This window comes from Caloenas nicobarica, chromosome 16, assembly GCF_036013445.1.
Source record: "Caloenas nicobarica isolate bCalNic1 chromosome 16, bCalNic1.hap1, whole genome shotgun sequence".
NCBI classification, from domain to species: domain Eukaryota; kingdom Metazoa; phylum Chordata; class Aves; order Columbiformes; family Columbidae; genus Caloenas; species Caloenas nicobarica.
The window spans coordinates 5,737,734-5,752,217 of NC_088260.1; the positions used below are offsets into that span (position 1 = coordinate 5,737,734).

Below are 14,484 nucleotides of genomic sequence, written 5' to 3' on the forward strand. Positions count from 1 at the left end.
ACTGTTAGTTCCTGGGATGTATTTGCTTTCAACCTTTAAAAAGAAACACCAGCTCCACTTTATACCGCAGAAGTTTGCCAAGTTTCCAGCTTCCGCTGAAACTTATTTCGCTGTAGCGAAATTCAGAGAGCAGCTCAAGAGAGGGCACAGACCGAGAAAGCAGCAATAAAAGAGAAAATTACACTGTATGGGAAATGCATGCTACAGTTTCCACAGATACTTGGCAAAAATAAAATGTTGCTGTTCAAGGCAGCGCTGTTTGGGTGGGTTTAGCACAGGGACGCTGATGGTTTGTGCTCCGGTGCTCCATCACCTGCTGTGGTCAGCACAGATGGGCAAGATGAAGCTCAAGCTGGGTCTAATAAAAGCCCGCTTGTATCTGGAGCTATTTTCATTAACCACAAATTAATTGAGGTTGGAAGGGACCTTGGAGATCTGTCTGTGCAAGCCCCGGCTGCCCGGTACATCAGGCAGCTCAGGACCAGCTGAGCACTGAGCATCTCCAGGGATGGAGATCCCCCGACCACCCCGACCCCATCCAGGGGTGACCCCCCCATCACAAAGCAGTTTTTCCACATACCCCATGGTGCCAGGGGAGCCCCTTGGCCTTTTCCACCTGCCACGAGCTCCTCAAACCAAAGAGGTTGCCAGAAAACGGCTGCTGCATCCCGTTGTTTCACACAGAATCACATCTGTTTGGAGATAAAGTGCCATCGGTTGGTTCTGCGCCGTGCCCCCTCCCCGCTATTTTCTAACACTCCAGCCTCAGATCAATAAATTAATTCAAAATCATCTAACGAGCACTCAGCCTGTAATTTATTTTTCATAAGTGTTAATCCAATTCCTTCCGAACGTTGTGCCTTTGGGACCCTCACAAATTAGGAAGCTATTCAAGACACTTTCCTGACATTACTTAGGCAGAAAACAACATTAGACTGCAAATAATAATAATGCCGACCTCTTTCTAAAGATGTTTTTCAGAGACCCAAAACATGTTTCATTTGATTTGATCCTCTGCTTTCTCTATTTACTGACACACCCTGGGGCCCATCCCCAAGCAGTTCACTTCAGCCTTTAATAACCACCATAAAATGAGTCTTGCCAAAAGCCTTGATCTGATGCGGCGTTTATTGTGATTCAAAATAATGCTTATCAGGGGAACAGCTCCTGCATTAGCTGTCACGGACCCGTAAAATACACACAAATTTCAATCCAGGGCTTTTAATTCCTGCTCGCTTCGCAACGACTCTCGTCTAGGTTTGGAAAGCGAAGCAGACTCCAGGAAACATAAAGAGACAATTCCAGGCTATTTTAAGCTTAAAAACAAGAAATACCACAGCTTCTCCAACGACTCTATAAGCCAAGTGCTGCCTAAACTTGGGGTTTTGTTGGGAAAAATCAAAACTGAACTGGGAAGGGGGCAGGAGGGGGGAGGCCCCAGCACAACCACCGCCCCGGATGGCACCAGCTCTGCCAATGCCCCTCTCAGCCCCGTAAAGTCATTTTAATCCGAAGTCACGGCGCTTCATTGCACTTCTCCAGCCGTGGGCTCCAGACGCAGCCCCAGCTTTCCCAGTTTCAGCAGCTCCCCAGTGAAACCCACACTGGGGGCAGCACCCCGGGGACCCCCGCTCTGCTCTTGGGACTGTCAGACACAGGTAACTCAGGTGACACAGGGACATCACCCTAATTCCTGCTGGAGTGTGGCCACCAAACACTTTTACCAAAGCTGACGCATTTTTGGGGGAGTTTCACCCTGGTCCTGCCCCGTGACCCCAGCGAGCATCCCCTGTAACGGGGGACATTGCCCACCCTCTGCCGCCGTCCCCAATGCGTTTCATGTGCCAGCTGCACGTTCCTTCAGAGTAACTTCACTAATATCACCCCAAAGTGTCCCTCTCTCTTCCCCAACAAGAAGATTCACTTTCCAGAGCAGCATCGTTGTTCCGTTTAAGCGGCAGGTTGTGCTGGGAGCGGGCGAGAGGGAAACAGATGCTTTTCCCTCGCGGTTTGCATAATGCATTTCTCCTTCCACTCACGGTCTAACGCCATGCACTTGGCCTAAAAAGAGAGAAAAAAAATGCAGTAATATTTACAAGCTAATTAGGCAGGCGACTGATTCGAACATAACTGGAATACCAGAAAAGAGCCAGTTGGGGTAGGAGGGCTTTTGATGATTTTTTTTCCTTGGAGATTAAAACGGCAGCAGGCTGGTGCTGGTTCCAGCCCTGCTCCCAGCCCGACCCACCATCAGTGACCACGCTGGAACCACTTGGTTTATCCCCAGTTCTATAAAACAACTGCAGAGAGATGCAGGGGAAACAGCATCCAGGAAAGTACAGGATTTGAATTTCTGTGCCATGGGATTAGAGAAAAATTAAAGCTATGCTTGAAAGAAATAACACTTGCCTTTTATTTCTATTTAGCAGCACTCCCGTGTACAAACCCCCGCCAAAATGCCATTTCCAACAACACAACAAATTTTACAGCACATAAAACCGTGCACCAAAGTGGGGCGTGGGAGGGGTGGGGGGAACGCAACACGGAATCGCTTGCTCCTTCCACACGTGGCTTTTGCTCTTAGAAACAGAAAATTGCTATTTTCTGCCTTGCCAGCCTGCGGCCCCGCATCTCCGAGGCTCAGCAAGACACGATGGGTCCAAGGACCGAGGAGGAACCTCCGCAGCCCCAAGGAGGAATCTCCCCACCGCACTGATTTACCCTGTGCCAGCAGCTCATCATCCCCATTACCCATCAGTCAGCAGCTCGCTTTCAGAGCACCAGTCCCCTGTCACTCAGGAATTATAGACCTACCCAGCAAAGTCATGGGGAAATAATTGTTTGTTTGCTGCTCATCTCTCTGAAATTCAAGGAGAAAATGAGATTTTGCTTGCTTGCTTTAGATCATGGTGTTTTCTTCCCTGCTGTGCTTACTGCAAAATCCCCACTGCTTCCATTCGGCTGCCAAACAAGAGCACAGAGCTACCGGCAGTGCCACAACTGGCACCGCCGGCACAGCTCAGCACCACGAAGGCTTTGCTAAGCCCAAGGGGGGAAATCCAACCCCACTTTGGACCAAAAAATAGACCCGGTGCCCACAGAGAGGTGGCTTTGCAAAGCCTCATGACATTAAACTCAGATTTAAACAGCGCCTGGACAAGAAGCGCACTCCAGATAAATGGAGATGTTCCACTGAATACATTTAATCTCATTAACCCGGGAGCTGTTTGTGTGTTTTTGTTCAGCCCTGGCGGAGCAGGAACCGGCCGCCGCAGCAGTTCTGTGCAGAACCCAGCGGGGAAGCTGCATTCAAACACCGCTGAGATCAACCTGTCGGCTTATACAGCCCTCCGAGCAGCAAAAACACTGCAAAATAAATGACCCTGAGCAAATTAATGCTTCTTTGGAATGAGGCAAGGAAGGCCGACTTCTTGGGAAAGTGATGCTCAGCGTGACCAGGCTTCTGTAAGCCCGGACCACGGCGTTGCCGACGTGGGGAGCAAGGAGCTCCCTGCAAAATACAGCCAAGATTTATCATCTCTCCTGCTCTGCAATTCTTGCCCTGCCAACCTGCTCTTCTCCTGGGAGGGGGGAGCAGAAGCAAGGATGAGGGACAGAGCTGGAAAAGGGTTTTGATTTCAGAGAAAGCGGGAGGAGAAGAGGGAAAGCGCAGGGGCAGCTCCGGCACTGCAGAACGCAGGATTTACAGCCCTGTGCCACAGCCATCGCACCCGTATTGCACCTCCACCCAGCCCAAGTTAATTGAATTGATTTCTTCCAGTGAGCAGCTGCTTGAGCCAACAGCCTTAAATAATACGCCAGGCATAAATAACATCTTTTGAGTGACAGCACTAAGAAACACCAGCAAAGAGGAAGTGTGCAGGACCCCACTGCAGCCTGGGCGAGACGAAAGCACAACCTGCCTCTGCTAGAACTTGCTCTCCCTCCAGAAACAGGATTTCCCATCCTCTGACCCCCTGGTCCTCGGCTGGTGCCACCGTGCAGCTCCCCTGCCGTGTCCCTTCAGCCCCACGCAGATGCCAGGGCTCAGACCGCAACTCACAGAATCGTGGAATCATTTTGGTTGGAAAAGACCCTCAAGATCATCAAGTCAACCATTAACCCAACCCTGGCACTACGCCATGTCCCTGAGAACCTCATCTCCACGTCTGCCCAACCCCTCCAGGGATGGTGACTCCAGCACTGCCCTGGGCAGCCTGTTCCAATGCCCCACAGCCCTTGGGGGAAGAAATTGTTCCCAAGATCCAATCTAAACCTGGAAATGCAGGGGATGCTCCTCACCAGCGAGGCAGAACGCTTGCTGCACAATCCTCAGCTCTGTGCTAAAGCATTTACAAAAGATTGCAAAGATCTGCTCTAACTGTTCATCCTGGTGAAACAGAGGGAAAAAAAATGTTTAGGAATCAAAGGCCAATGCGTGAAGCAGATGTGCCAGCAATGAGAAGGCAAAGCAAGGCTTTTAGAACCCGAATTTCAGCTTTGCACAGATTAGATATTAAAATGAACTCGCTTAATTTCATGCCATATGCAAATCTTTACCAGCTGTCAGCTCTGTAGTCACTAGAGACTAAATGTAATAACGAAACAAGAACAAAACCACAGCAAAGACAGGTTCTGCAGAAACCCTGTTATGAGCAGGTTCAAGTTAAATCAGGGATCCTGCACAGGAGCCTCAATTAAACATATGCAAATAAAATAACTATAAAAGATGAGGCTCCTGCTTACTCCTGACATTCAAGGGTTCCCAGGCGAGCAGCTGTTTTCTGCATGATCTGACCATCACTAATTTGGTGGCTGGACCCCAGTTAATCACCAGCATCTTCCCAAATCACAGCTCAAGGGAACAACAAAGCACCACCATCGTGCTCAGGCTTTTCCCTTCCATGGCAGCCCTGCGTATATAGAATAATAAAATCATTTTGGTTGGAAGAGACCCTCAAGGTCATCAAGTCCAACCATTAACCCACCCCTGGCACTAACCCACATCCCTGAGAACCTCATCTCTGTCTGTCCAACCCCTCCAGGGATGGTGACTCCACCACTGCCCTGAGCAGCCTGTTCCAATGCCCTGAGCAGCCTCTTCCAATGCCCGACAGCCCTTTCTGGGAAGAAATTGTTCCCAAGATCCAATCTGAACCTCTGCAGGGATGCCCGCTATGCTCTGACAGCTGTCAGCGCCTTTGCAGGGGGCGAGCTGAGAATCCTGCGAGGTAAAACAGCTCCTTTTGTAATCTGCTCCTACGAAACACCTACCCTCCTGCCTGTTTTAGCCCTCCTTGTCCTAGATTACAAGCCCTGGAAACGGCACGTCTGCAGAATTTTAACTATTGAATGATACAACTTGCAAAGGCATCCCCAGAAAGTGTCTTGGCTGGAAGGGAGGTCTCGGCTGTGGCACAGACAGCTCTCCATCCTCTCTGCCAGGCTGCACTGGGACCGCTGCCACGATCCCGCTGCTCCTGCGGCACCTGGAAAGGATCAGGTGTTTTTTTCATCCCAGCGTGTCTATCGGGAAGTCGTTCATCCTTGTGCAGTGTCCCAGGCAGGTTTCCACGCTCCCCGATATTCGGTCAAGCTCCATGCAGCGTGTCAGGAGGATGGACAGCAGGAACATGCACCTACATGGACTTAACAAGCTTCACTTTTGATGCATTTTTAGCTGAACCTCCCCTTTACTCAGCCGGAGGAGCAGAGAGGTAAAATGTAAGAGATGAACTGAGCATCTTCCCCCAGAACCCCTCCTGGTCCCAGGAGGTCTCTGCTGCCTCCTGCAATAATTAAACGGGCTGGAGCTGGGGATACCCAGCACTTCACGGGATCAAAACCCAGAAAGGAGACCATGGGCAGCAATTTCCCTTCTTATTGACATGCAAATCATCGCAGCAGCAGCTCATGGGTTTAATATATTTCCAGCTTGCCTGGTGTGGAATCACATCAGTCAAGTCTATGTGGCAGCAAGTCCAAAACGACTCTTCTCATCGAGTCAGCAGTTCCACCTCTGCGTCAAGGACAGGCTGGAGACGAGTGTGCAGCCACCAGCCTGAGCCCTCTGCCAAGTCCCCCCGAGACAGGACTCCCATGGATTTGAGGACTCTGAGTAAATGGCCAAGATGTCCCTGGTGAGGCTCGGGGGTAGAAACAGCCTGAGGTCCTCGAGAAACATCCTCTCCATCCTTGGGATCATGTATGATTGTGGCTGTGTCAACTTCTGTAAAGATGATGTTTCTTACTCTGAGGCAGGACAGCACCAAGAACAGGAACTGCCACCAGAAACCATGTTCTCTCCCACAAAACATGCTGAGATTTTCCCAAGATTTTTCAGGTTTGCTCCCCGCACCGTGATTGAAACCCCTTCACAAGCACTACAAGAACAGGGAGGTGTTCCCAGCACTGCTGTTCCCACCTCTGTCCCTGCCTGGGGACATCGCCATCTCCCTTTGACGGGTATTTCTGTGCCCCGCAGCCTTCCAGACCCCCAAACCAGCAGCAACGCGCCGGTGATTGGAAAATTGTGCTGACCAGCAGTGCAATAATTGAAGAGATTTTCTTCCACATGGTTGGGACTCCTTATTCCCTTCTTCCCTCTGAATTGCATTCCTCATTATGTCCAGACATTACAGAGTGGCTTTGCTTGGGAGCTGCTGGTTGAAAGAAGCTTTACTGGTCTGATGTTAGAACAGCTCCATCCCAGATTAGCTGGGATAATGTCGTGTTCAGCTGCAGCATCGCTTTGAAAGTTCTCCTTTTGTCCATTTATTCCCAGCGCCACAAACCAATCTGTCTGAGAAGCTCATTCCTCATTATTCGTTAAGAGAGCCAACAAAGCCCTCTGTTCACGCACCCTCTCAGGGCTTTGTTTTCAGCAATCTATTCAGTCTTCTGTTTGTGCTTCTCAGCACTAAGACCCTTAAATCGCTCACTTAGCCTTCAACCCCCTCGCGCAGTGTCTTGGATTTGCAGCTAGAAGTAATCATCACAGTATAATCTAGATCTTGCTTTTTGCTTACCCTTCTATCTTCTCTTTAATTAAAAATCCCTTCGGTCTTCCACTTGGATCTGGGACCTGGTTTCCATTTGCCTTGCAAACAGCGCAGTGGAGAATGTCAAAACCGTTTTTCACAACAACCTTGCTTTGACCTGGGTGACAGCTTTACCACCAGGCATTTGATCTCTTACTTGCCCATCTGTTCATTGATTAAACCCCCACTCAATATGCAGTTCTGTGTCTGCAGCCAGCAGCTTCTCCTGACAACCAGACCCTGGGACAGACAAGTGGCCTTTCCCAAGCGATGCTCCTCACGCAGATTGTGTCTCCTCGTTGCCTTGGCTTAAAACACAAAAACACAAGGGCCAAGAGTTGCAATAATGCCCCAGCAACACCGCTCAAGAGTGCAGGAAATAAAAGAGATGAAACCCAGGCTGTAGGGGGACAAAAAGAGGCCAGCAGCACCCCCAGCACAGCAAGGCTCATGGGGACAGACTGTTTAGCAGGGGCTGTTGTGATAGGACAAGGGGTGATGGTTTTAAACTAAAGGAGGGAGATTCAGGCTGGACATGAGGAAGAAATTGTTGCCCCTGAGGGTGGTGAGAGCCTGGCCCAGGTTGGCCAGAGAGGTGGTGGATGAACCATCCCTGGAGACATCCCAGGCCAGGCTGGACGGAGCTCTGAGCAACCTGAGCTGGTGAAGATGTCGCTGCTCATGGCAGAGAGGGCACTGGGGGACCTGGGAAGGTCCTTCAACCCAAACCATCCTGTGATTCTATGATGCATCAGCAACAGATCCCCAAAACCTCCTCAGTGACTAGAAAGGCAATTTTTATCCCAGTACACAGAGTTCCAAAAGGAAGCCAGAGCCTTACTCAGCCTTAAAATATGTTTTTCGTGATCGCTGCCTCTAAAGGCAGAAGGTATGAAGGTCCAGGAGAGGCTGTTCCTGCAAGCGGCGAGAGGACTCAGTGCCACCTGCAGGCACATGGACTGTCCGCTCCCACCCGCGTCACAGCAGCATCAAATACTAACTTATAAGAACGAGCTTCTTCAATGTCTTCTCCCATGATACGAACATAAGGCTTTCAGCACCCCTCTGCCAATAGCACCATTTCAAACACAAATTCCCTCTGGAGGTTCAGGGTCTGGACCGGAGCCCTTGGCACAACCACAGCTGCAGACACGTCCATGTCCAACCTCGCTGGGAGCTGCCGGGGATCCAGGGGGACAACCCAGGGCTACGGCCCCGGCGTTTGACATCCCTGCTCTTTCCTACCATCTACACTGGGATGTCATAGAATCGTTTCGGTTGGAAAAGACCGGGGAGAGATGCCAGGCATTCCTGGCTATCTGTATTGCTCCCCTCTGCTGGATCAGATTTAACGGGTGAACAGACTCTAAATGTGCTTCCCACCGTTTTTAAAAGGAAAATATATCATTGCTCTATAATTATTCCATAATTAGGCTCAGGTGCCGTATCGTTGGCACTGAGGAAAACACACGTTTCAGTCGAAGCTGCTTCTGTAAGGGCAGATAGGTTTGCTCATCCTTCACATGCTAATTATCCCCTGGACTCATTAACGGGCTCTGGCAGGCTCCGAACGGCTGGAGGACGCGGTAATTCTGTGCTGCAGGAATCGCCTTGGGCTCCATTTGCTGCCGAGGGTCTCAGCGCCCGGGTGCTGTCAGGCTCTTTTTAGGGACGCCACTTGAACAGAGTTCATCAAGCTGTTTTTGTCAATCCCAGTAAAATCAATGAACATCCGACAGAGCCCCAGCACCAGGAGAGCAGTTACCGCTTTTCCCACTGAGAATGGGCAAGAAAAGGAAGATTTGTCTCCGGAAACCTCCAAGGAACGGGCTCCAAACCCTCCCAGCACAAGAGCTGCATTTCCCCGCCTGTTTTTTGCTGTTGCCTGCTACAAAAAAGAAAAATAATTTAAATCGTCAGGATTTATATCTAACAAACCAGGTTATTTTTCCCTGACGGTGATGATTTGCTGTGTAAGTATCTGATTAAAAAAAAATCCATCATCTTGCTAGATACTGAAATCTGGGTGAGCTACATGCAATTCTCTAGAATATTCCCTTTTTCTTCAGCTTTTGGCAAATCTCTCCCCATTCCCCGTCTCCAGCAGAGAGAAGGGAGAGGCACAGCCCTGCTGGGGAGCACCACGGCACGTTGCTGACCGGCACACTCTGCTGTTTCAGGGCACAAAAAGAGTGTTTTCCGAAAGGCCAGGGATAAGTGACAAGAACCCCTCTACAGACAGAAAAGTTGTTCTACCCTGTAAATAAACGAGGTATGCGCCTTTAAATGGCAAGTGGGCCCGCCCCCCCTCCAGCTTCCCTTCTCATTGGCTGCTCCTCCTATGATTGGCGTGAACGCTCACCTATTCTCACCCTCCACGAGCCTCTTCCGCGCCGGGGGTGTGGCCCTACCCGGAAGACGCCAGAGGAAATCGAGGGTAAGAAGGAGGGCGGGACACAAGAGAGAAGGATCCGCTGTGAGCGCCAATGGGAAGGGAGAAGAGGGGCGGGTCAGCCAATGGCAGGGCGCGGAGGGCGGGGACTCAGTGGGCGGGGCTACTGTAGCCGGCAGCCGGCGGCTTCGGGAGGCGGCAAAGGTGATGGGGGGACCGGGGCTGGGGGGACCCGGGGCGGGAGCCTGAGGGCTGGAGGGACCCTGGGGTGCTGGTGAGGTCAGGGAGGCCCCGGCCTGAGGGGAGGCTGGGGGCTGCGGGGGCCCGGGCTGTGGCGGGCCCGCTGGTGAGGGGATGGCGGCCTGAGGGGAGGCTGAGGGAGGGACAGGGGGAGGACGGAGGGAGCTGGGGGTGATGGGGAGCAGGGCTGGGGAAGGAGGCCCGGGGAGGGAATGGTCCTGGAGCAGGAGCGGCAGCTGACAGGGAACCGGGGTCTGGGGAGTGATTTCCACAGCAGGAGGACGCACAGGAGCCTCCGGGCCCTCCCCGGGGCAGGTGGGGAGGGAGAGCGGAGAGCTGAGCCGTACCTGTGCGGGACGGGCCTCTGTCCCTGCAGAGCCCCGGGCTCCTCGTGGGCATCAGCGTCTCCTCGTGCTGCTGGTGTCACATTAACGTTTAGCAGACCCCATAGGGATTTGTCTTCCCTGATGGCAGGGAAAGGTGGGTGCTTGGGGTGACCCCCAACAGCTGTGACAGAAACCCCGAGTCTGCTCAGGTGCCGCGTCTCCAGCAGAGCTCTGGCTAAAGCCGCTTCTCTTCCCAGGTGGGAGCGGAGGGAAAGGAGATGTTCCTCGTCACCACGCTGGAAGCGGGATGACCCTCGCGTCTATGGCGACAGATCCCGAGCTGAAATGGATAACGCTGTGGGTCCGCGCCAGGTGGGCGGCTGTGCTCGTGCTCCTGCTGGGCTCGCTGCTGATGCTGCTGCTCCCGCAGGCTGCTGTGGACGACCAGTGCCATGCAGCGCTCCGAGGACTCTCCTTCCTGAAAAGTAAACTGGGCACGGGCTCCTCAGGTGTTACCAGATACACAGGACAAAGCACTGGGCTGAGTGTCACCTCCAACGGGCTGGAGCTGCTGGTGCTGAAAGGAAAAGCCTCCCCAGGTAAGAGTGTCCCCGGGTGGGCGCAGGGGAACAGCAGAGTTGCTGTATAATAACAATAATCCACCCCCCACCTGATGATTTTCTGTACCCCATCATGGTAACAAACTCTCACTGCCCAACTGCCAATTAACATCAGTTATAAATGACCCAGACATGGCACTGCCAGCCCAGCTGCATTCCATCGCCCTGCGTTCTCTCAGAAGTTTTTCCTCATGCTTTCAGTACTAGTAAGTTCTGTTCAGGTAACTTGAATACCAAATGGCATTTTAATACACAGTAACCTCGAATAAATGGCATTAATCCCAAAATCCTGGCTGTCATAGAACAGCCTTTCTAGCAATGATGGGCTGCCGTCATTGGCTTTATTGGCCAGGGCAGTAATTTGGAAAACATTCAAAGGAATCATTGCCATTCCAGCACTGTATCTTTGTTTGCATTAAAGCTATTATTGCTGTGAAGATGTTTGATAATTCAGTGAAAAAACAGGTAGCAGTGCTGGTAGGAGCTGCGGGCTGTGCTTCCAGCAGGAGAACTGGCATTATTGCCAAGAAACCTTATTTCTCTGTGTTGTCCCAGAGCAGCCTGGTGGCCAAAGCCAGTTTTGCCAGGATGGCTACAGGCCCACGGCCAGCCTGGGCCGTGCTGCGTGCAGATCCTGCCTCCCCACACCTCCTGCCAAAACAGCTCTGCTGCCACGTCTTTTGCCTGTAAAGGTGGCACGAGGCTGGCAAAAGCTGGAATGAAAGTTCTGTTACGGTTCTCACAGGCTGGCTTTAGTTAATTTTCATAGAGGTGAACAGTGATGGCTTCCACAGGTTTTCAGTAAAACTCAGGCCCGTTATCTGTCATTGTTGCATTTCAGAAGTGAAGTTAGAAGCCAAAGCGGCTCTGAATCAAGCTCTCGAAATGAAGCGCCAAGGGAAGCGGGAGAAAGCCCACAAACTCTTTGTGTACGCCCTCAAAATGGACCCTGATTACGTGGATGCCCTGAATGAATTTGGTATTTTTTCCGAAGAGGAAAAAGACATTATTCAAGCCGACTACTTGTACTCCAAAGCACTAACCATTTCTCCCTGCAACGAGAAGGCTTTGATCAATCGGGACCGGACGCTACCTTTAGTAGAAGAGATAGATCAGAGGTATTTCAGCATTATCGACAGCAAGGTGAAAAAAGTGATGGCAATCCCCAAAGGCAACTCTGCCCTGCGCCGTGTGATGGAGGAGTCCTACTATCACCACATCTACCACACGGTCGCTATTGAAGGGAACACCCTGACGCTGTCAGAAATACGACACATCATCGAGACCAGATACGCCGTTCCTGGAAAAAGCTTAGTGGAGCAGAACGAGGTGATCGGCATGCACGCAGCTTTGAAATACGTCAACACCACGCTGGTGTCACGGATCGGCTCCGTCACCATCAGTGACATCCTGGAGATACACCGCAGGGTGCTGGGCTATGCTGACCCGGTGGAGGCGGGACGGTTCCGGACTACTCAGGTGTTTGTAGGACACCACATACCGCCACATCCCCAGGATGTTGAGAAACAGATGCAGGAGTTTGTGCAGTGGATTAACTCGGAAGACGCCATGAGCTTGCACCCGGTGGAATTTGCAGCGTTAGCCCACTACAAGCTGGTTTACATCCATCCCTTTGTAGATGGCAACGGCAGGACCTCGCGCCTCTTCATGAACCTCATCCTGATGCAGGCGGGTTACCCGCCCATCACCATCCGCAAGGAGCAACGGGCCGAGTATTATCACGTCTTGGAAGTCGCCAATGAGGGGGATGTAAGGCCTTTCATACGCTTCATTGCCAAGTGTACCGAGACAACTCTGGATATGCTGCTTATCGCCACTACAGAATACTCTGTGGGCTTACCTGAAGCAGATGGCGGCACTGCCGGATGCAAACAAACCATCCCCGTCAAGACATGAGAGTTGTGGATGTTCAGAAGCCAAGGAACGCGTGGGAGACCAGAAGGCCAAGCCACTCAGTGTTCCTGCTGGGAAATAACTCAACAGGAGGTGTCACTGTTTAGCATTTCATTTATTTAAAGTGTCTTACATTTGATTAATTTAACTTATTTATATACATTATGCCAAGCTCAAATGTGAACTGTTCATGTTTAGCGTGCACTATAACTTGCTTGCGCTACTGGAAGGAGGTGGGGTGAAGTGAAGTAGAATTTAATTTCCCTTTAAAATTAAGCTTTAGGAAGTCGCTTCAATCACAACCCTTTGCCTAGGCAGGCAACTGCATCATCTTACCTGAAGGAGCTGCTCAGCAAGACAGTCTTTACTGAGTTGTTGCTTTTGTGTTCCCTCTTCCCTCTGGTTCAAACAAAAACCACCCAAAACACAGTACCAGCACTGCCAGCTGTGTTAATCAGACTCTTTCCTGCCAGTCACACCAGTTGGGCAGCACAGGGCAGGAAGGAGCTGAGCTTCATCCAGTTCAAAGGCGTCTCTCCCCTCCCAGCGCAGTTCAGTAGCACTTTGCACATTTACTTTCAGTTGCCTTTCCTCAGATGGGTTTTGTACAATGAGTGGGAAGTATTTGGTCTAAGATTACAGATTCTGTGAAGGGAACAAGAGCAGAAATGCTCCCTGACTTATTTCACTGACCTGCGAGGTGCTTTTGCACTTCAGCCAGAAGGACTTTGCCTCAGACCCCACTCTGTTGAGCAGGATCCCTGGGAAAACTGCAAGTGCCCTTAAACATATCAGTTTAGGCTTTGAAAAGAGCTTATTTCTGCAAAGCTGTGGGCAGAAAAGGTGGTTATACATAATTGTGAGGCAACTGTTACCAGTTGTGCCAATTTGGGAAGAATGTGTATAGCAAGTTTGAAGAAACTTACATTTTTTGGCAGTCTATACAAGAGAACTTTTCACAATTAATTACTAGGTCACATTATTACTGGGATAAATGCATCAAGAATCACACAAGGCCTCTTTGTGCTGCAGTGGCAGTTAGTGTCGCACCTGGGAGCTGCTGTGTGATTCAAAAATGCAGAATTTAAGGTAAAAGCACCTGCAGCTGAAGACAGACCAGTTCCCTGCACCCCTGCCTGCCAGCTGTGCAACAGCATCATTGATCCTACCACCTGAGGTCAGAAAACTTCAATTCGATCCAGTTTACTGCTGTTAAGCTTAAACCCTTTGCAAAAAGGGTTCAGACTGTCCCAGGCCGGTGTTTCTTCCCTTCTAACTCTTACCTGCAAGGTAATTAGGACATGTTTTACACAGGCAAACAATAGGACAGGACTGGGAGTTACCCATTTACTGCACCACCACTCCGTGCTTATGTACGAACACTAAATGAGGAAGGTCGTTCTGGCCTTACAGAGCACGCTTATTTTTGTAGTGCAAGGTGAGTATAAATGAAGTCTGCACCTTAGAGCTCAGGAGGGGAAAAAAAAATATTTTAGTAAGAGATTAATAAACTATTTTAATATTAAAGTCTTTGTTTGGAAGAGGCTGTTCTCAAAGCACTTTCATGCCACAGCAAGCTAAGAGGCGGTCACAGCTCAGCTTGCGAGCAGCACATTCCAGGGTGTGGGTCCTGGCTCCCTCTGCTGCTGCGTACAACCGTCCTGCTGCGCCAAAGCCGCCACAGGACACTTAATTCATCACCAGGGTTGTGCACGTGCCCATCAGGGCAAAGCCAGCCTTGGTGGTCCCAGCCCGCAAACCAAAGCTTCATATTAAAGTGTTATTAGAATGTTTCTAAGCTGATTTGGAGAGAAAATCTCCCCATCCCATCCATACAATGCTGGGTGGCACAGAAGAGGCTGTGAACAAGCACCAACAGAACTCAGTCCCTTGCTGTTATCACCACAAGTGCCAACATGACAGGGTTCAAAGCTCTGAGTCCGACTCATCAT

The 14,484-nt window shown here is 50.8% G+C and overlaps 1 protein-coding gene across 1 annotated transcript; it reads left to right on the forward strand.

Moving 5' to 3' along the window:
- Nucleotides 1-9,557: 9,557 nt before the first annotated feature.
- FICD (FIC domain protein adenylyltransferase) lies at nt 9,558-14,014 on the forward strand. Its single transcript, XM_065646431.1, has 3 exons — nt 9,558-9,636; nt 10,256-10,597; nt 11,460-14,014. Exons 1-3 carry the CDS (start codon nt 9,558-9,560, stop codon nt 12,533-12,535), a joined length of 1,497 nt encoding a protein of 498 aa, XP_065502503.1. The 3' UTR covers nt 12,536-14,014.
- The last annotated feature ends 470 nt before the right edge of the window (nt 14,015-14,484 follow it).